The sequence below is a fragment of the Myotis lucifugus genome, unplaced genomic scaffold, assembly GCF_000147115.1.
Source record: "Myotis lucifugus unplaced genomic scaffold, Myoluc2.0 scaffold_102, whole genome shotgun sequence".
Taxonomy (NCBI): Eukaryota; Metazoa; Chordata; class Mammalia; order Chiroptera; family Vespertilionidae; genus Myotis; species Myotis lucifugus.
In genome coordinates, this window is record NW_005871150.1 from 3,754,236 (window position 1) to 3,776,097 (window position 21,862).

Consider the following 21,862-nt stretch of genomic DNA (forward strand, 5'->3'; position numbering starts at 1 on the left):
TACTGTTCTGCACACAGGACTAACCACAGAGTATTGGTAGAGGAAATAATGATGCATCCCATTCATTGAGCACTTTCTGGTGCCTCGTACCATTCTAAGTTCTATGTGAATTATTTAGTCCTTATAAAAGCCCTCCGAGGTAGGTTACTATTTTCCATCTCCATTTATACATGAGGAAACTGAGGCACAGAGAGGTGAAGTCATTCGTCCCAAATCACACAGCTAATGAGCGGGGGAGGCAGGATTTGGTTCTGGAATCTGGGACCTTAAATACTATTCTGTATGTTTTCTCCAATACTACGCTATAATCTCTCTCCACGTGTGTGGTGGTTGGTGTATAGTTTGTGCACACTGGTTTGTTATGTTTTAGCCATACTACGCGTTGAGGAATAAAAAGGAAATTATTTTATCAGAATAGCCAGCCATCGTTCCCCATGCACCTACTTCTGCTGTTGCTTTCATGGTGCAGAGGAGGGGGAGGGGAGACACACATTGACATTGGATGGGTCTGTTGATCAGTTGGGAGCTGCTTGTGGGAAAAGTGAAAACCGACGGCCCTGGGTGGTTTGGGCGTGTTTGTGCCTCTTCACTCTGTCCATTCGCTGTGCTGGTGGCAGTTGGCTCTGTGTGATGAGGTGGAGGAGAACAGAGGATACTGTCGGGGAAGAAGATGGTAACTTATGCCACTTAGCTGAGTATTTTGTGGCAGGAATTCTCTGTGCGTAAACATTTTTAAATGTGATTAATGAAAACTTGATACAGGCTGATAGAAGTAAAATGCTTCCTAACGGGATCTTTACAAAACCGGAATCACGCAGCCAGGAGAAGACCTGGGCCGTGAGGCTGGGGCCGTCGGGTCCGGTGTTGGCTCTGGGATCTGCAGGAGTCCTCCCTGGAATGAACATGGCGTTTTTCTCTCCCAACAGAAGTCAGCGTAGGGCACCACCGGCACGGGATGATGCAGGCCCACGAGCTGTTCCGGTATTTTCGGATGCCAGAGCTGGCTGACTTCCGACAGTACGTTCGCACGCTTCCCACCAACACGCTCATGGGCTTCGGCGCGTTCGCTGCACTCACCACTTTCTGGTACGCCACGCGGCCCAGGGCCCTGAAGCCGCCATGTGACCTCTCCATGCAGTCGGTGGAGGTGGCGGTAAGTGGACGGCTGGCCTGCCTGTGGGTTTCCCCTGCCTTTTCCCAGACGAGCCACGCCTGTCAGACGTGATTGCTTGCGGGTGCTTTGTAAGGGAAGATGGACCCAACAAACAAGTTTGCCGATGATTGTAAATGGAGGTGGAGGCCAGAGTGTCGGGCAGAGGGACAGATGAGGTGGTGTTGGCTGGGGGTCTGCCCATCGTCACGCAGGGGCTCATTCCAGAAGTCCCCAAGCCTCTCCCTTGTACTGGCACTGCGGTCACCCCAAGATTCTGCGATAGGAGGGACAGGCCGAGCCCCAGCTCTCCAGGCCTTATGTTCCAGCAGAGAAGAGGGAGGGTTGTCAAACGCATGTCAGACCGAAGGATTTCGCTTGTGCTGTATCTGAAAGTTAGAACACATCCCCCAGCCATTGAAAGGGACTCTGGGATTTCAAATAGAACTTGCCAGAATAACGCGGCCACAGAGCTACGACAGGACACTCGGGGGGCGCCTGCTGCTGAGTGCCATGGCTGCATATCCCTCGGGCAACGGGAGGTCATGCTGTCATTGTTAGGAAAATACACCGGAGCAGAGCGTGCCCTCGTAATACAGCTCGGGCTGAATGGTGGGATGGCCGAGGAAATCGAAATGCCTCCCCCGTCCTTCCCAGGCTCTGCTCCTGCCTCCACCTCTGAACCTTCCCCTGGTCAGTAGAAACGTGAGGGGACAGGAGCCGCGTGCTCAGCGGTGACTCTTGCCCTGCTCTCTGCGCTGTCCTCCTTCCTTTCCTGCCCCACTCCGAGTGCATTTCCAGTGCGCGTTGCTTTCGACTTATATGAAAAACAGTGTTGTAAAACGCCAATTGCCTCACTCCTGCTCTCAGATGTGGGTGAAAGGCCTCCCTCCCGGCGGGCAGGCGTGTGGGGGAGGGAGAGTGTGCCCTTCTAAATATAGCTTCTTGGTACTTAGAGGATTTTAGTTCTTTTAGACAATTTCTTGGATTCATTAATGTGAAACTCCTAAAAGGTATAAAAGATACGCCAGTTTTATTCATGTCAAAATGTAAAAATAGAAGGAGTGAACTGCTGAGGAAAGATGGCTTTAAGATACTTTATGTCTGTGTAGAAGGTCAGCTTCATGTTTCACCTCAGCTAATCACCTACCAATGATGAGTAGAATCTAGTATTTTCTAACAGATACGAGTGAGGGTTGGGGCATTTTTTCTCTCCCAGCAGAGGACCTGATGTCTCCTGGCAGCGTTGCCCTCACTATGAGAAGAGGCCTTGGCAAGTGCAGATTTAAGATGTTTATAATTTAGCCCGGCCGGCATGGCTCAGTGGCTGAGCGTTGACCTACAAACCAGGAGGTCAAGGTTAATTCCCGGTCAGGGCACATGCCTGGGGTGTGGGCTCGATCCCCAGTGGGGGGCGTGCAGGAGGCAGCCAATCAATGATTTTCTCTCATCATTGATGTTCCTATCTTTCTCTCCCTCTCGTTTTCTCTCTGAAATCAATAAAAATATTTTTTTTTAAAAAAAGATGTTTATAATTTAGCAGTAACTGTAAAAAGTGCCTACTTCTTATTTCTTGTATGAGAAATTGTGGAGGCACTTACAGTGTGATTTTTAAGTTCCAGCTTAGCATGAAGTCACTGAGTCTTACTAAAATACTCATACATTTTCTCTGTAGACCAGTTTAAAACTACAGATAAGCACAAAGAAAATTAGAATCTGTAATTTCACTACCTGGTATATAGGCTTCCTGATTTTTCTTAGAAATGGATTTAGCTGAAATTTTCAGAATTTGTAGGTCTTGGGTTTACAACATTTGCTTTGCATTTCTAAAAGAAGATCTTAAAATTTTGGATTTGAGACTAGCCTTGGGTGATACTTCGTAGTTATAAATGCTTGTCTAGAGCGCACTCATCATACGGACTCTGTGGCAGAAAGAGGAACTTAATTCATTCCATTAAGTATTAATCAGGAGCTTGTGTATCTGGCAGGGGCTGGTCGCCCGATGAAAATGTTGTCGCTTCGCTCCTACTTAGAAAACAAGCGAGCACCCTGTGCCAGTCCCCACGCTCACCCCCACTTCCCGTTTCACATACGCGGTTTTCACCCTCCTCTCCCCATAAACTCTACTGGATATGAAAATGAGGAGAATCTGCTCTTTTTGGTTTGGCTGCATCTCATCCCTGCCCACACTGGCTGTTTCTCAGCTACACTCTTTTAAAGCCGCAGCACTGAGGTCTTTTATAAGTCACAGCTTGAGAAATTTCCTTTCACAAATCTGGCTCGTAAAGAGGACGTTAGCGCTCACGCTCTGCACCTGTGCAGGAAGGCGATCAAGACATAAACTGTAGAATGGACCGGGAAGCGGGTGCTAGCAACAGAATCCAGTGTCTTTTTTTTTTTTAAATAGATTTTTATTGATTTCAGAGATGAAGGGAGGGGGGAGAGAGAAACATCAATGATGAGAGAGAATCATTGATGGGCTGCCTCCTGCACGCCCCCCACTGGGGATGGAGCCCACAACCCGGGCATGTGCCCTGACTGGGAATCAAATCGTGACCTCCTGGTTCCTAGGTCAACACTCAGCCACTGAGCCACACCAGCCGGGCAACCCAATGTCTTTTTTAAATTTGTGAGCGTGGTCTGCTCAGCATCCTGTTTGGAGAGCTGTGTCCCTCCGCCTGCACCGGCAGCTCCCCAGCCTGCAGCAGGGAGGCGGGGGCCGACCTTTCCCCGGGTGAGGGAAGGAGTCCGTCTTGCGAAGGGAGTTTGCTACTGCTGCTCCATGACTTTGAGCAGACGCTAGAAGCAAATTTTTATACTTGTGTCTGTCTGTTTTTCCCCCCAATCACTTTCCCAAGGGATCATGGGAATTTCCCAGTTTCCGCTGGTCTCAGTCTGTTCTCTGGGATTGTGGTCCCCAGGCCCCCCAGTGAAGATGATCTTCACTGGAGTGACTGGAAACCATGAGGGACTGGTCAGGGCACAGCCCACGGTGGCTGCAGTAGGGACATGGGAGAGCATGTTGGAGCTGGAAGGGACCAGGGGCAGAAAGATGTGGCCGAGGCCGGACCGCTGCTCTGCTGGGACCAGGCAGCCTTGGGCAAGTGCTCCCGCCTTTCCTGACCTTCAGGTTCCTTCAGGGTGCCAGTGCCTTCCCTCCAGCACGTTGGTAAGAGGACCGTGTGGAGATACGCAGAGGGTCTCCCTGGCCCCCAGTAAGTGTTCAGTAAATGCCAGTTTCTTCTGTAAAGGTCTCCTCGTTCAACCCTCACGTTGTGCTCATGAGAAAACAACCGTCCAAGGAGGTGGAGTTGTACCAGCCAGTCTGTGGCAGGTGCACAGCTCAGTCGTGCTGCCTTCGTTACAGTAAAGTTATGTATTGTACCTGTGGCTGGAGGGGGCGATAACTAAGGACAAGAAGGAAAATTTGGGTCTTTCTAGATAAATTTGAAGGGTCAGAGGCTAGAGCTCTTGATCCTAGGAGCAGGCTCTTCTGAAAATGGATCTGAAGGTGGTGATGGAAATGAGAGGAGGAAGGGGGGGCAGGTTAGGTCAGAATGGGGTCTGGGATTCTGCACACAGTGGGACATCCATCAGAAACTGTCAGGAATGGGAGTGAGGACGGGGAGGGACACAGCTGTCCAACCTGGGCGCAGCAGCCAGAGCTGATCCCGCGAGCTTCCGCCTTCTCCTCATCCTACACCCTCAACAAGGCGGGCCGGGGGCCGGGGGACTGGAGAGAGGGTATTTAGAGGGGTTTTTGCTTAGATGTGTTATTCTGGGAGTGTGCAGCCAGCAGCACTTTTATACCGGTGGGTAACTTTTGCACCTTTTCTAAAACCTTGGGCTTTTTAATAACTATGAAAACCTGGCTAACTTACTTTTTCTTACTAAACTCACATTATAGGAAACAACTGGGCTTCCACATGTTGTTGGACTTGTCCACTAACTTTAAAGCGACTAGTGTTTTCGAATGCGGTGGTAGAGGGTTTGCTGGTCATGGGAAGCGGCCTTGGGTGGATGGGCTATGAGGGGTGGGCAGTACAGGGAGCTGGGGGAGGAGTTTCTGAGCTGGGTGCCATGACCAGGCCACAGAAGTACCAAGTAGCTGCCTTCAGGAATTCCAAGCAGGGAGGGGGATTGTTTTAGAAAAAAAAACATCCTGGGTTCCTTTTACCGGGAAGAAAAGCCCCAGGTCACTGTATGGGAATACGGTGACGCGGGTCTGAAAGCACATGTCATTCTGTAGAAATGATGCCACTTCCCGGCTTCATCCAGCAGGGAGCATGTGGGCCGTAATGTGGGCTGGAAGGCTGGTTTGTTTTTTTGTTAATCCTTCTCCCTCCCCCCCAGATATATTTTTCCATTGATTTTTAGAGAGAGTAAAAGAGAGAGAAGCATCGATGTGAGAGAAACGTATCGATTGGTTGCCTCCTGCACGAGCCCTGACCAGGGCCGGGGTTGGGGAGGAGCCTGCAACCAAGTACATGCCCTTGACCGGAATTGAACCTGGGACCCTTCAGTCCACAGGCCGACGCTCTATCCACTGAGCCAAACTGGCTAAGGCTGTAATGCTTACTTAAGTTTAAAAATAGCCTCCCCGAAGCAGGTTCAATGTGCGCCAAGTGGAAAACGACGGACGTAGGCATTCCCAGCCTCTGGACACAGATCCCAGGTCACACCAGCCTCTCACAGGCCGCAAAGTGCCGCGCTGGGCTCTGGCCCCTGCAGCCTTCGCTTCAGGAGTGAGGGACGCCTCACACATTCTAAATGGCAGGTGTATGGAGGGGCCCGGGCCGGCTCGTGGTGCTGGGACAGTGTGTGTGTGTGGGAGGGGGGGATTGGACTTTGTGGCTCTAAACTTTCTCCCCTTTCCCAGGGTGGGGGTACTGTGTTCCCTTCTGAGGTGTGTGTAGCAGCGTAGAACCAGTTTGTTAATACTGCCAGCCTCCCCATCCCTAAGGGAATCCTCTGATGGGGACAGTGGGAGCTTGAGAATGCAAAGTGCAAAGGCTCAGAGGATTTGGGGAAAGCATCGAGGAACCAATCACCCCGGCAGGCAGCAGTGGCCGGGGCCTGGCTCTCAAAGACGAGAGGACCAATGCGTGGCCGTTTGAACCTGCTTGTGAAGCGCAGACAAGTCTCGTAACTTACCAGGCGGCCGAGGAGCTGGGCTTGAAGCTCGGCTCCCCCACGTTTTGGATGTTGGACCGAGGCAAGACAGCCCCCCTCTCGGTCTGTTTTCTCCTCTGCAAATTGGCTGGCCTGCAGCAGGCGCTCAGTAAACACACACTCGCCTGCCCCTCTCCTGCGTCAGATGGCAACGCCGGCGGGATCGGCATGTGATGGTCCTGCCCTCTCTGTGCTCGCTTGGGTCCAAGGGATCTCGGGAAGTGAGCTGGTTAGATGCTGAGCGGAAGTAGTGGATCTGAGGGTTCAGGGCTACCCTGTGGCCTTTACGGCTCAGCATATGGGGAGTCTAGGTATGCTTTTCATGTCCTGCCCACTGTCATTCAGGAAGTGTGGCGGGAGGGTCACTGTGGGCTGGCCCTTCAAGGCCCTAGTGTGACCTTTCGGGGATCTGGTGCTGCTGGGATGAGAACTGGGAGCCGGAGGCCTCGCTGCAGGGCCCTTGGATGGAAAAGGAGGTGTGTGCCTGTCTGTAGAGCAGCAGTTCTCAACCTGTGGGTCGCGACCCCTTTGGGGGTCAAACGACCCTTTCACAGGGGTCGCCTAAGGCCATAGGAAAACACATATATAATTACATATTGTTTTTGTGATTAATCACTATGCTTTAATTATGTTCAATTTGTAACAATGAAAATACATCCTGCATATCAGATATTTACATGACGATTCATAACAGTAGCAAAATTACAGTTATGAAGTAGCAACGAAAATAATTTTATGGTTGGGGGTCACCACAACATGAGGAACTGTATTAAAGGGCCGCGGCTTTAGGAAGGTTGAGAACCCCTGCTGTAGAGAGAAGCAGGTGGTGGTGGTCTGGGCCATGAGCGCCCTATGGAGTGTAAGGGCTGGAGGAGTCTGTTCACATGGAGGATATTGGGAAGAGAAAAGAATGAGTCATTTTTACTCCCTGGGACTGTGGTTCTACCTGCTGCTTCCATCGCCCCCCACCCCTGCCAGATGGATTTAACATTAAAATCCAGCCAAGTCTTCAACAGTTTCTTTAGAAGTTACTGGGTTCTCCTCTTCCTCGGCGCTCTCTTCCTTCCCCTCCTACCTGTGTCCCTTCCTCTTCCTCTTCCTCTTCCTGCCCTGCCCCCACCCCTCTCCGTAGAGGGAAGAGCAGGGTAAGGAGAGGGGTAGTTGTGGCCTGTACATAGATGTCCATTTTCTAGATGGACATGCATGAGACCACAATTTATGAAGCTTGGGCCTTCCTATCCCCCAGAAGTCTTCAAGGATGTGGTTTGCTTTTGCATTTCAGTGTGGGAGTGGCCCCAAATGCCTCTGATCATCAGGTGCTCCTTGTGCCAGCTGCTGGCTATGGTTCTAGTCTGGGAACCACTGACACTCATGTTCGCCGAGGCCCTGCCCTTGCTGCCCCCAAGCGGAGTCTGAACTTGCACTTCCTAACCCAGCTCACATGGGGAGCCTCTGGTTTGACTGGGGGGTTTCACTCACCATCTTTTCTTTTTTTTTTTTAACAAAACTGGGAAATTATATGGCCACAATGAAGAAGTGCACAGCAGAAGAAATAAAAGGCCCATAACCCTCCCTGACTCACAGTCTTACTGATTTCTTGAACATTTGATTGGGGTTATCTGCTTAGTTCACCTGTTTCTTGAGCAAAACTGACACCCCCATCCCCACCCCCAGTCTGCAGATTATATCAGAAGTCCAGAAGGCCAAATTTGAAGGGTTTTTATTTATTTAAGTGGGCGGTCCTAAAAATAGGCATGCGTTCTTGAATAACCCAAGAATTAAATCCCCGGCTTTTGAAATGGCTCGATTTCTGTGGCGCAAGCAGATGTTTTGAGTCCAGTTGCTACCAACGTGCTCCCCAGCACTCAGCTCCAATCCCTCGCCCCTTGTGGGTGTGACCAAGGTCCTGACACCTCGTCTTTGCGTGCAGCGTTTCGCTCGGGAAGCATGGCCACATGCGTGCGCATCGAAAATGGATCTTTACGGGAACATGCGGTCATTTCTAGAGCAACACATTTCAAAGCACAAATGGTGCTGCTTGGTCTCCGCCACCCCTGATTCATCCCATCTCTTCTCGTGAAATTACGGGGCGTTCCACACAGTCAAGTGGCAATGCGGCCTTTCCCCCTCTTCCCCTAGGCCTAAAATTGGCACAGAACCCATGTACTGCTTCATCCTCAAACGTCAGCTAATTCTTCTAATTGCTAACGAGAATAATAAGAAATACCTTGTCCTCAGGGTAAGTTGTTGAGAGGATGGCTATACCTGGGATATAATGAACGAGAATAATAAGAAATACCTTGTCCTCAGGGTATGTTGTTGAGAGGATGGCTGTACCTGGAATATAATGAACTCCTTTAACTTTGGTTTGACTGTTTCACCTCCACGTTTCCCAAAGTCCTGAGGATTATATGCCACCAAAAAATTAACCCAACCGAAGACTTGTTTAGCCAGAAGTCTATTATCAAATTATACTCTACAGCAGGGATTCCCAAAATGAACTTGGGGAAGTTGACCTGTCTTGAAGGGATATGGTCACCACATATCGAAAGCTAAGCTTATTCTCTTTTCTCAAACCCACCCCCAGGTCCCAGTCTTCTGTTTTTGATAAAATGGAAGCACTGTCTTCTCAGTCCTCCAACTCTCCCTTCTTTTCTCCACATACAGTTCCCGCGCCCACCTTCTCCCCATTCCCACGTGCCGCTGCCCTAGACCAGGCCCATGGCTGTGGATGTCCCCAGTCTCTCCCCTCCTGCTCTCCGCACTGCTCACGCTCCTTGTGGATTTCTCTCTCACGCATCACCCATCGTCACCACTTCCCTGCGGGGACCTTCAGGCCTCCAGGCGGTGGTTCTCCCACTTGCACGTGGATTTGGGATCTCTCGGGGTGGGGGGGGCGGGGGGGCGCGGGTTGCTGAGCCACAGCCCCAGAGCTTCTCATTCGGGGGATCTGGCGAAGGGCTAGTGACATGCTTTTCTTACAAGGGCAGTGCATCGCCCTGGTCATCCTTTGAGGCCTCGGCTCCAGGGCGAGCCGGGCTCCATAGACTCCAGGCTGCTCTGGTCTATTCACTCTGACTTCCTCCCTGCTCTTGGTGCTCATTGGAGCCCCTCAGGTCACGTAAGGACACGCATCAGGCTCCTCCAGAGCGAGCTCTGTGTCTTAGCCCCTGATTCTTATCTTCTCAGGGTTGACAGGTGTGGGCACGACTCAGCAGAGGGCCTGGGGGCAGTGAGGGGGCCTGGACTTTGTAGACAAAACACTGAGCAGCGTCCGCAGGCCCTCCCTGTGGAGGCCAGGCTGCCTGTGCCTCCAGGCCCCGGTGCAGGCAGCTCGGCCAGGAGGCCTTTGTTCACGGCAGAGGCTTTTCACACCTCTTCCTCCTCTTAGCCTTTTCTTCTTCTGGTTCTCTGGCATTTAATTCCTCATCCCTTTTCTCTTCCTACGGAGTCACGCAGTCACGCAGTCACGATGCCCTGCGTCTTTTGGTGGCTTCCCGGGTTGAAGAGCTTTCTGAATCTTACTACAAAGCCACAAAATTGCTTCTGAATTTTAGTCTGAATATTGTATGTAGCAAAGACATTGGCTAAGAAGGACTGTTATTGTAGTTAGGGCATGTAACAGGGTGTCTGAGTAAGAGTCTACATGCTCATATTTTACAGGAAACAGGAAAGTTGTAGTTTAACTGAAAATAACCCTGGACATGGACACATGGTATCCCCATTTTACAGGAGGAAAAACAGGCTTAGTGATTAAGCAATAATGACGCATGATTGTATTTCCATCTGTATGCACACGGAGAATAACTGCTTTGCTTTCTAAAGTAGCGTGTTGTAGTTACTAACTATATTTGGCACCGTGGCTACAGGTATGAGAAAGTTTCTGCCAAGTTAGAGAAGAGTGTGTGAAGATAGGAATATATGACTGGGTGATATTTACTCCAGAAAATTATTAGCAGTTTTAGTTTTAAATACACATATATAGCGCTTAGTGGAAACTGAAAGAAGGTATATAAATGTAAAAACATAGAAAAAAGTCTGGAAGGGACTCACCACACTGGTAATAGGGGCTCGTCATTTTTTTCCTTGGTGTTACTCAAAAATTTTTCACTATGTAAATGACAACTTGGAGGGGAGGAAAGAGAGCATGTGGGAGGTGACGAGAAGAATTATAATTAAAAAACAAGAGCCCAGCTGGTGTGGCTCAATGGTTGAATGTCGACCTATGTACCAGGAGGTCACAGTTCCATTCCTGGTCAGGGCACATGCCCGGGTTGTGGGCTCAACCCCCTGTAGGGGGTGTGCAGGAGGCAGCCGGTCAATGATTCTCTCTCATCACTGATGTTTCTATCTCTCTCCCTTTCCCTTCCTCTCTGAGATCAACTAAAAACTATACTTTTAAAAAAACACAACAAGAAAAGGAATCCACCCAAACATGTTACCTTAGGGAGGGTCTCCACGTGGTTCTTCCCACCAGCTCTGCCTGCACAGCCGGTCTGCTCTCCGAGACCCAGGCCTGTGTCTCTTCTTCGCGAAGCCTTTCCTGTCTCCTTTCTTCACACCTCAGGCCAGCAGCGACTTCTCCCACGTTCGAGCAGTCCTTTCTCGTGGTGCCAGAAGTCCTGGTACCGGCTGTCTGATTTCCCCAAGACAGTGTTTCCTGACCACTGCAACTGTGAAGGCCCCTCCCTGGAGTTAAAAGGAATTGCAGGCTCTGGCATCACAGTAGCTGACCTTTGACTCCTCAGTCTCTAAGGCCCGCTTGGCGTTCCTATGGGTATCTGGACCCCTTGCAGTGTCTGAGGTCCCGAGGGCGCAGCAGCTCACAGGGTGAGAACAGCTGCCCCTTAAGATGACTGGGCTGCTGGTCAGGAGTCTGCTGGGCAAGCGTGCTCACTGAGCCAGCGGGGAAGACAGCGCAGAGAAGGGCGCACCGCGGCACCAGCTCTGCGTAGCTGTGAGTGCGCACGACACACGTGCACAGGCGTGTCTGCACATCCTGCGTCTTGTCGCCGATGATCGTAACTGGCAGATGCTCTGAGAAACCGAAGTACCCAGCCAATTACAGTGCAGTTGGCAAAGGGAAACAGTGGAAATGATCGCAAAGAGCATATGGTCAACTATACCTCAATTAAAAAATAAAGACTTTAGATAACGTGTGGAAACGAAACTGAATGGCAGGTCGTTTCCCTAAGAGCCGACACAGGACGGGTCCCCTGCCGCACCCTCAGTTCCGTTCATTCAGCAAACACCGCCTGCTCACGGGGCAGCTGCTCCCCAGGGCCCTGGGGGTCAGGGCGGGCACGTGAGGCTGTTCCTTTTAGTGCTTTCTTCTCGCGTGCTCATCTGTCTGTCTTTCTCCGTAGGGCAGTGATGGCGCTCGGAGATCCACGCTCCTGGACAGTGACGAGCCCATGGCGTATTTCTATGACGACGTCAGAACCGTATACGAAGGTTTCCAGAGGGGCATCCAGGTGTCGAGTAAGCACTACTGAGTTTATGTGCTGACGCTTAAGGATTCCATTCAGGAGTGGCCTTGCTTCGTGTCCCCCAGGCCTCCCTCTCCTCCCATAACCCCTCCGGAGTGAGTCCCTGCGCTCCCTGGCCCCTCCGCACGGTCCCTGTGGCAACAGAGCAGGTTCCACCGTCAAAGTGCTCAGCACGTCATGTATTTTACAGTCACACGCACATTAGCTCATTATGGGCCAACTTCTCTGCAGTCACGAGACCTGCCTACCTGGGCCTGGCCCAGTATTTTTCAAAGCTCTCGGTCAGGAGACTCATATTTTAAGAAATAAATGCTGACGTCCCCCAGGAATCAGTGTTTCATCGGGGCCCTGGGGACATGGGGCGTCCCTTAGTTACCAACGGGGCAGCAGAGACCCCATGCCCCGCACCTGCCCTCCCTTCCAGCCCTCTTCCCGGGTCCTCACGGGGCACTTCCCCTCCCCACCCATCACACAGCCTGTTCTTCCTACCCCAGCCCAGGGCACTTGACATAGTCTTACTAATCCTCTAAATTCAGGTTGCATTTCTCCTTTTCTCTAACACCTTCCTGGGCTATCATCTTCCATCCCCTTCCTTCAAGGGCGGTGTCGCCCTCCCCTCCCAGCATCCGCACCTGTGTTACCCGCCTCCTTCTGTCCCGTCAGCGCTGCTCCTTGACCAGGGCAGCCGCCTCTTCTCTCAGCACCGACACAGCCTGGCACACATGCTCTCGCCCCCCACCCCTCTTTTGCTTTAGTCTCTTCACTTTTGCTTGTTCCAGGTTCCGCTCTAGAAATGGTCCTCGGGGTCCACGCTTTATTGAAATCTCTTGGCGGTTAGACTGTAATCTCCTTACGGTCACGGACTGTGGTGCTGTTGCCCTCCGTCCCCCACATGCTGCCTGTGACCTGTGCGTGAGCGGGGCCGTTGGCTTTTACTTGACCCTGGCAAGTGGGACTCTGGGTTCACTGTGTCGCCCCAGTGTTCCTGCAGCACATTCATTAAGCCCCACTATAAAGGGAAAGCAAACGTACTCCTAGATATTGAATTTACAAATTTCTTCAGAGTTAGTATCAGGGTAAGGGTTTGTCTATGAGAATAAATAGAAGGTAAATCAGCCTAGCATAAGGGCACATGAAAAAAAATATATGTATGCCTGTGTGTGTATGTGTTATTTACCACTACCACAAAGCACATATGTGTGTAAATATACATACATTGTTTCCGCTGTTAGCAGAGGATAGGATTCATCTAGGAGGATGGGGACTTACGTCATACTCCTGAGTGTGCCCTGATGTTAAGACAAGTCACGTAAGTTTTGGGGCTCACTTTCTCTACTGGGAAAATGAGGACTGACATGAATGTTTCGGAGAAGTTGAAGAAAAGTAAGCTCAGTGTTTTATCCTATACTGATCGAAGGGGTTGCTTTACAGGTTATTTTACTCTTCTTTCTTTCCCCAGAGGAGCTTTTTATTCCAGCTTTGCCTCCCCGAGGCTACCCTAAGGTTGCCTTCCGTAGGAGAGCGTGACCAGAGCTAGAGAGTTGGAGTTTGCTGAATGATGGCAGAGCCAGCCGGGAGCTTTTAGACCTGGTGTTTCAAAGCTGTGCCGGGGCGCGGTTTGCAAAGATTGCGTTCCCTGTGTCAGTGCTTCCCATCCCCAGCTGCACTTCAGGGTCATAAAGGGAGGGTGGGGTGGGGGGGTTGAAAAATACTAAGGCCCAGGCCCCATCCCTGTCCGATTATGTCAGGAATGTTCCTAGCAGGGCCTGGGTATAGTATGGATTTTAAGTTCCTCAGCTGAGCCTGGAGCTAACTACGCTGTTCGAGAGCTAGAATCCCCAAACTTTTCCTGTGAGGGGCCAGATAGTAAATGTTTTGGGGTTTGGGGCCATCTGGTCTCTTTTCAACGGTTCAACTGCAGCCTTAGATAATACGTAAGGGAATGAGTAAGGCTGCGTTCCAAAAAGTGTGTTTACAAGAGCAGGTGGCAGGCCTGATTGGCCCGGGCTGTAGATGGCCCACCCCTTTTCTTGAGGAATAAAGAAATATTTCTTATGGCCAATGTATTTTCTTTTCCATCTGAAAACATCATCTGGTGGAACTTGTCGTGTTTGGCCGGTCTTTTTTATTCTTGGAGATGACGCTGACATACAACGTTATATTGGTTTCAGGTATACAACACAGATTCCCACAGTGAGTCTAGCTGACACCCATCACCTCACATAGTTACAGACTTTGTTTGCTTGTGATGGCGACTTTTAAGATCTGCTCTCTTAGCAGTTCTCAAACACTCAGTACAGTTTGGTTAACCAGGCTCTGTGCATCACCCCCGGGACTCGCTTATTGGCCCCTGGCAGCCGGGCCTTTATTGCAGCCCCTGACGATTGAAGAGGCTCTGAGAACAAGGCCCCTTGGCACTCTCTCCTGTGCTGGTCAGGACGGCCTCGGAGCCAGGCCTCAGGACAGCCTGAGTCCTCACGACGGGATTCTGGAACCCACACGCGCACCCCACTTCTCAGGGCCCCAGAGGGGACCGTGCTCTGCTTTTCCTCCCCCTTCCTCCAGGTCCCCACCCCAAATATGAACCCCTCAGCTGGCTCAAACAGAGAATGGTGAAGCCAGATGTCTTAGGTCTCAAAGCGGAAGTGTAAGATGCCGCGGTCAGAGGGGAGATGACAGAGCTTCGGACTTCATTCCGATGCCCCGGGGAAGGAGCTGTGCAGGCCCAGCTCACACCGCTGGTGGTAGAGCCTGGTTTCCTCAGGACACATTCCTGTGTGCGGTCCACTCTGACCGTCTGAATGTGGCAGCTTTTCCCAGGTGAATTAGCCTTTCCTTCAACAACTACAGCTGAGCATCAAGTTCGCTTGGGACCCACCCGTAAAAAGGAACATGTGTAATTCCAAATGTTAGTGACTTGGATTATATTTATTAGTGAGCTAGCCTTTAGCGTGAATAATTAACATAATTAATATGGGTCTTTCTTTCTGCTTATTAGGTACCTAAGTGGGAATCAGGACACATCCTGATATTTCCTAACTTTTGCATATGCCTTCTCTCCTCTCATTTCCTCCTCTCCTGCCCCATTTAAGAAACAAAATAGAAATAAGTAAACAAGCAAAAAAATCAAACCAAAACCCAGGGAGAATTGTTTCCCATCTGAACTCATTGTTTCTAATCTGAGGACGACTAGAGTCTGCCGGAGACTGTGTAGAATGAGGTGGAATACAACTTGAGATGTTGATGCGTGTTACACCCACTGCTTTCTCCTTTTGTAGATAACGGCCCTTGCTTGGGCTCTCGGAAGCCAGACCAGCCCTATGAATGGCTTTCCTACAAGCAGGTGAGTTTTCTGGCTCTGTGGGCGCCTTGCACAGCTGTAGTGGTTCAGTTTGTGGGTTCTGGGAGCCATCGAATGTTCGGGCAGGAAGGTCCCTGTAGAACGTATGTGCCTGACTAGCTCAGAGCTTTAGGATAAACATGCAGCATCCGGTTGGGGAAGTCTGACACAAAGATTTGGGGAAAACTAGTGAAGTGATTTAGCTCCGGGTTCAAAGTACTTTATCTTTTTTATTGATTGAGAGGGAGGGAGGGAGAGAGAGACATCAATTTGTTGTTCCCCTTATTGATGCATTCATTGGTTGATTCCTCTATGTGCCCTGATCGGAGGTGGTACCTGCAACCTTGGTGTATCAGGATGACACTCCAACCAACTGAGCTATCCGGCCAGGCCTTAAGCGCTTTATTTTGGAACCAATGTGGGTGCATTGTGGAGTAGAGTATAATTTTGAAGATAAAATTCTAGAAATGTGTTGAAGCAGGTGACTTCCCCCAGACCTGTGGAGAGGTAGGACTGCTCCTCTCTGCCGTGAGAGGTTCTAGAAGAGTTGAGAAGCCCCAATATAGAGTAACCCTCAATTTGTAGATGAGGAAGACGGGTCCCAGAAAGGGATAGGCTTGCCCCTGGTCCCAGCTGGTTAGTGGCAGAAGGAGGGCCAGAAGTGGGGTCCGTGCCATCTGGTGTGGGGCTCAGCAGTGCGTCCTGGCAGCATGGGACCCCTGCGACATGTAACCCCAGGGCCACCATCAGCAGCCACTCAGAGACACGCCTGTGTTCATCATGAATGCCAAGGACGCTGGGACTGGCAGTTCTCACTCTTGTCCCTCCCCACGTGCGGCTGGGTCAGTAGTGTTTGTGAGTGGCAGGTAGCAGAGCAGGAGGACACTGACTGTAGTTGTAGTTTTATCATGATTCCGATGAGTCCACCCGCCCATGCGTCTCCATGGTCCCAGGGGAGCCTGCGGACCCACAGGAGCAGCTGGCAGTGGTGGCCAGGCTGCCTTTGTCCCCAGTGCAGCTGCCAGGAAGTGCTCCCGGGGCGGGGCCTCCGGGCCTCTGTGAGCACACGCAGGCTTCCTCCTTCCAGGCTTTGTGTGGACGTGTGGTTCGCAGTTGCTGTCGTCCGGGGTGTGTATGTGGAGGGGTTGTCGTTAGGAGCCACAGAGCCAGCTCAGGAGCCAAGCTTCATGTCTCCCAACACCAGCGCACAGCATCCTTCCCTTCCCTCATCTGAGGGCCAGCGGCTTCCAAGGCTTTGCCTGGGTATCTGGAGCGAGAGGGCCAAGAGGCGAGAACGGTGGCGCCTGGATTGTAGGCGTGACTGGACGGATTTTGCTGTTTTGTTTGCCTTCCCAAAGCCAAATAATAGTGTTCAAATAGTAGTTTTCAGATCCCTCCTTTTTGCACGTGGTGCAAAGACAGTGTCTGTGTTGCACATGCAACATTGCATGATTGCCTCAGGCCTCACGGCACCCTCGGGTGCTTCCTGGGTTACCTGTGTCGCGTTACCTACAGCGGTGTTTTCCCACATGACTTCTCTCGTGTGTCGGCGGGAAGCGAGAACTCCCCATTGCAGGCTGGGTTTTTCTGACACCGGACTCACCTGATGCCAACTTTGGGTTTGTACATTCCCGGTTTTTTTCACTACCTGGGGGCTCTGACCTTTGGGGGCAGCAACCCCTTTTGAAGAAAAGTACGGACCCTCTTTCTAGAGACAGAAAGTCACGCATGTTTCCCAGGGAGCTCTGCGAACACTGCAGGCACGTCCCAGGCTCCCGCCCCCCAGTGCCAGCCATGGTTGTGACACAGCCACGGGTGTGCTGGTGATTAGCATCCTACTGTCACCCTCTGCCACTCACCAGTGTCGCTCTCATCCCACGGCAGAGCCACAAAGGCCCTGTGGGCAGAGCCAGTCAGGTTCTGGGTACAATAGGTGTGCTTGACCTCCGACAGGTGTGGGCGTGAGCGCAGAGCGCTCCTGAGAAGAAAGGAAAGAATTCCAATTTTAAAGATTTTAAAAGCTTTTTTTAGTTAATTTGGGCAGGAATGGGGAGAGGATGGGGCAAGTATATAGTCCTGCCTCATTTTTATAAATCTACCTATTTTTACTTGGTTGTAATAATAGTATGCATTTTTGTGTATTTTTACTTAGGATTGTTGCACATACTCTAAGTTTGGTGTGGTTCCCGTAATTGTAATATGTACGCGCTGTATGGCATTTCCCAGAGATGTGCATCGGTACTTAACCCAGCCGTGGCTTTCGGCCCCTGCAGTTTGGTGACTTTTCAGGGATGGGGAGCGTCCAGCCCGCAGGCTGTACAGGCCCGCGGAACCATTTGGTCTGGCCCTGCCAAGACCAGATGATTAGTAAATTAAATGTTTGACCAAATACAGCAGGCTAATTTTTAAGTTGATAATTTTGTATGGCTCACAAATTATGTTATAAATATCCAAATGGCTGTTGGCAGAAAAAGGGCTTGCCACCCCTGCAGGTAATTTTGAAATATATGTCTTTGTATATAAACATTTATAAGCCTTCTTTTACGATTGAATTATTTCCTAAGAATAAAGTCTCAAGAATGGGAATTGGAGAGCCCAATGAGAAGAACTTCCTTATTTTTTAAAAAGATCTTCCCCAAACTTGCTGTTTCTGTGTTGATACCAGATGACAAGTTTTGGCTGCTTTGCTGCTCTTTATAAATACAAAAAAAAAAAAAATTCTGCGTCCCTGTATGTCTTTTATAATTTGATGGGTGTTTGTAAAACTGGAGTCTGAACGGGCCTGGGTGAGAAGCCCTGCCCGCGGCTGCAGCCGTCGCTCTGCTGGAGGGCCCCTGAGGTCAGAGCTTGCAGGAGTGAGTCCTGGTGAGGAGGCCCGTGTTGCTCAGAATGTGTCCCCGAGGTGCCGGTGCCGTCTGCTCGCACCATCTCTGTGCAGTGCTGCTCCGCTGTCCGAGCTCCGCTCCTGCGGTCGGGCCTGAGCTGTCGCTGGTTCTCCTCCCGCTCCAGGTGGAGGAGATGTCGGAGTGCGTGGGCTCGGCGCTGATCCAGAAGGGCTTCAAGGCTGCCCCCGACCAGTACATCGGCATCTTCGCCCAGAACAGACCGGAGGTAATGCCCCGCTTGCCCCACCCACGGCCAGACTCCCGGTGCCCACTCCCTCGGGGACCTCCAGGCCAGCCAGTGGCTCACTGACCTCCTCCCCCTTTTAATCCTGCAGTCCCCGCTCTTGGGATCTCCTTGCCTTTCTGTCCATCTGTCCAAATTGTGCTGCTCTTGCAAGGGGCAGCTCAGTTACCTCCCAGAAAGGTGGCCCTCGGGGCTCTGAGTCACTGGCTTGTCTCGTTAATTATCTTTCACACTTGCCTCAGTTCTCCCAGCACATCGCACCTCCTTTGAAGCAGGGCCTAGTATTTGGTCCTCCCTATGAATCCCTCGGGGCCTGGCGTCGAGTAGTAGATGCACTTAGAGCTAGTGTGGTCTCCGTGGAGGGTTCCATGATGATGTGTCGTGTTCTCTCCCCGCCCTTACCGTTTGTTTAGTGGGTGATCATTGAGCAGGGATGCTTTGCTTTCTCCATGGTGGTCGTTCCCCTCTACGACACCCTGGGAACCGAAGCAATCACTTACATCGTCAACAAAGGTACGTTGTGGTCTTTGGGCGGACACTGGCCTCGTTGTTAGATTCAGTGATTTACATTGGCCTATATTTGATTTGAAAGGGGTTTTATATTTAAATGTCCGTCTACCTTTTAAAAAATTATACAGTCAAGCCCATTTTCCAGAGCATCTTGCTCATTGTACCTCTTGTTCTCCAGCTGAACTCTCCCTGGTTTTTGTGGACAAGCCAGAGAAGGCCAACCTGTTGTTGGAGGGTGTAGAAAACAAGCTGACCCCAGGCCTTAAAGTCGTGGTCCTCATGGACTCCTATGGCAGCGAGCTGGTGGAACGCGGCAAGAAGTGCGGGGTGGAGATCACCAGCATGAAGGCCATGGAGGTGAGTCCTGCCCTGCAGGTCTGCAGGGATCCCAGGGTCACCTGGGCGCAGGTGTGGCATCCAGTGGACCGCACTGACTCAGCACTGGCTGGCTGCCTCAGCCATGAGCCATACGGAGCAGAAACTCCTGTCCCGAGTGAAAAAGAATTCCACGTGCACGCCCAGAGCCACTGTCCCATCTACAGCGTCCTCTCCTCCAGCGAGTTGCAGGGCTCACCCGTTTGTTCCAGAGCCCGACACGCTGCACCAGTGAAGGCAGGAACGTGACGTTCACTTGCAGGCAGGGACTGAGCTTAGTGCCTCTTTAGGCTTTAATGCCTTTCACTCTCTGATTTGTGTCTAAAACGGAGCCAGGTATGGACATCCGCCTCCTTATTCTTTTTCCCGAATTGCTTTTGTAGAGGCCTGGTGAGTTCCCAGCAGGGATGTTGGATTTGGTTTATTTTCATACTAAATTTCTTCAGATTCACATTCATCACAACGTTAAAGGTAACCACTCTGGGAAAATGAGTGCGGCTCACACTGAAATTGCCTGTTTGGCATCAGCTCACGTGAGAAGCTGATTCTCCCCGTTGGCTCGGAAATTAGAGTTCAATCCCAAGTTGCGGGCAGGAGGAGGACCTTGTGTGTACACATCATAGCAAGTAATAGGCTGAGTAGAGCCAGCAGTTCCCTTTCTGAAAACAGTATGTGCTTTCCTGGATCTGTTATAAATAGGGTTTAAAATTTATGTATGGTTTTCTATAAAGCATCGAGGCTATATTAAATAGGATCTATCGACCCTTTCCTGCGGAACTTCAACTTCAGAGAGAAACTGTCATTTGTTGTAACAGCCTCCTGCCTCACTCACAGACACACACACTCACACTCACACACTCACACATCACACACTCACAGACACACACACACACACACATCACACACTCACACATCACACACAGACACACTCACACATCACACACACACACACACTCACAGACACACACACACATCACACACTCACAGACACACACACACACACATCACATACTTACACAGTACTCTCACATTCACAGACACACATCACCTACTCACAGACACACACACCCCTTCTCCCTAACCACCCCAACACACATACACACACACCGGAATTTTTTTTGTCTTTTTTGACTACTATATGATAAAGAAGTAATTTTAAGGTTAAAAGTGTAGATGGGTGAATGAAGATTATAATATAAAATTTATATTAAAATCCTTATTTATAAAAGACATTGCTTTATACTTACCTGTGTAATATGATTCATATTTTGTTTTTAAAAATTTTGTGAGCAAAAGATTAAGGTTTTAAGAAATGAACTTTTCTTGGTCTTGTAAAAGCTTACGTTTATTGTAAAAGTTGTTACTTGTATCTCTAGTTGACGCCTCACACCTCTGTTGATTTCATTGTTGTCGTACCTTTTTAAATGTAAGTATAGTTGGTATACAATATTATGTTAGTTTCAGGTGTACAAAATAGTGATTGACATTTTTATACCTTAGCATGTGGCCCCCACTAATAGTAGTGTTGACACAGACTTATTTAAAATTAGGTTTATGGCTGATCTTGTGATCACGTTTATATTACTATACATTTATGTGAGATCAAAAATAGAAATATTGGTATTTGGAATGTTTGCATTTTATCCAATATTTTATTATAAAAATTTTAAAACATGAAAATAAGTTGAAATAATAGTACTGTAGATGGCAATGTATCCACCAAAAGTCTACAATTAACATTTTGATGTATTTGCTTAATCACATGTTTGTCGCTCACTCTGTCCCTCTATTCATCCATCAGTCTTTTATTTAATACATTTTTAGTAGGTTGCAGATTTCATCACCCTTAGAACTACAGCGTGCTAATCATTAACTGAATTCAGTGTTTCCTTTGCTTATGGCTCTTCTTTTTTGGCATTTGGAACCTGAAGATGGCAGCTTGTTTACTTTTATGATGACTGTGCTTTCTTCTAAATGATCACATAAGACAGGCTTCAGGCAATGAAGCTTTCTTGGCAAATAGTGCACCAGTTTGGATAACATAGTTCTGTTGGTGGCCATAATGGCACCAGGTGTTGGGTCTGTGGGGTCAGACCGGACCTGGGTTCAGCAACCTCTGTACTTGAGTTCTAGGAAAAATTTCAGGGCCACGACTAAATACCAAAGAGAACATTTATTTAGAAAATCACAGAGGAGGAAGAAATGAGTCAGGAAACAAGTTACAGAGGCAAAAGAAGGGCCCTGGAGCTAGGAGGGAGGAAGGGGAGGGCAAAGGGCCTGAGGGGCGGGGAGGAGACAGGAAGGGGGAGCAGGTGTGGATGTACTTACTCCCTCCTACAGCTTTTAAGGGTGGGATTTCAGGGGCGGTCCCAGGGGAGGGTCTCATAGAATATTCATCAGCTTTTCAGGTGTGTCCTTTCAGGGTCTCTACTGATTGCTGGCAGGCAGGGGGCGTAGTCCAGTGCAGCTGGTCCTGGGGTCCGCAGCAGTCCTGGGCGGGTTTTGCTGCTTTTCTGGGCCTGGAGCTGAAGTACTAGTACAGCTGAGGCCTAGACATTATGTCTTCTAGGGAGGAAAGGCCAGGGGGTCCAAACCGCAAGACCAGGATCTGCTGGGGGAGGAGAGGTCACCCTGGGGGTGAGGTCCTTGATTTTCCGGTTTTGCCCGTTGCTAGGCACCCAGGCTTTCTGCCCTGGT

At 50.1% G+C, this 21,862-nt stretch overlaps 1 protein-coding gene across 5 annotated transcripts in view; it reads left to right on the forward strand.

Moving 5' to 3' along the window:
• Positions 1 to 926: 926 nt before the first annotated feature.
• The window catches only part of ACSL1 (acyl-CoA synthetase long chain family member 1), a 38,227-nt gene continuing 17,291 nt past the window's right edge, over positions 927 to 21,862 (forward strand). For 4 of the 5 annotated variants that reach the window (XM_023757187.1, XM_023757188.1, XM_014459106.2 and 1 more), the window contains exons 1-6: positions 927 to 1,153; positions 11,689 to 11,803; positions 15,090 to 15,154; positions 18,161 to 18,262; positions 18,694 to 18,793; positions 18,969 to 19,147. In XM_023757187.1, the coding sequence (XP_023612955.1) occupies positions 956 to 1,153; positions 11,689 to 11,803; positions 15,090 to 15,154; positions 18,161 to 18,262; positions 18,694 to 18,793; positions 18,969 to 19,147 (759 nt within the window). In that variant the 5' untranslated portion in view covers positions 927 to 955. The remainder of the gene's footprint in view (positions 1,154 to 11,688; positions 11,804 to 15,089; positions 15,155 to 18,160; positions 18,263 to 18,693; positions 18,794 to 18,968; positions 19,148 to 21,862) is intronic. The other variant, XM_014459107.2, reaches the window with a different exon arrangement.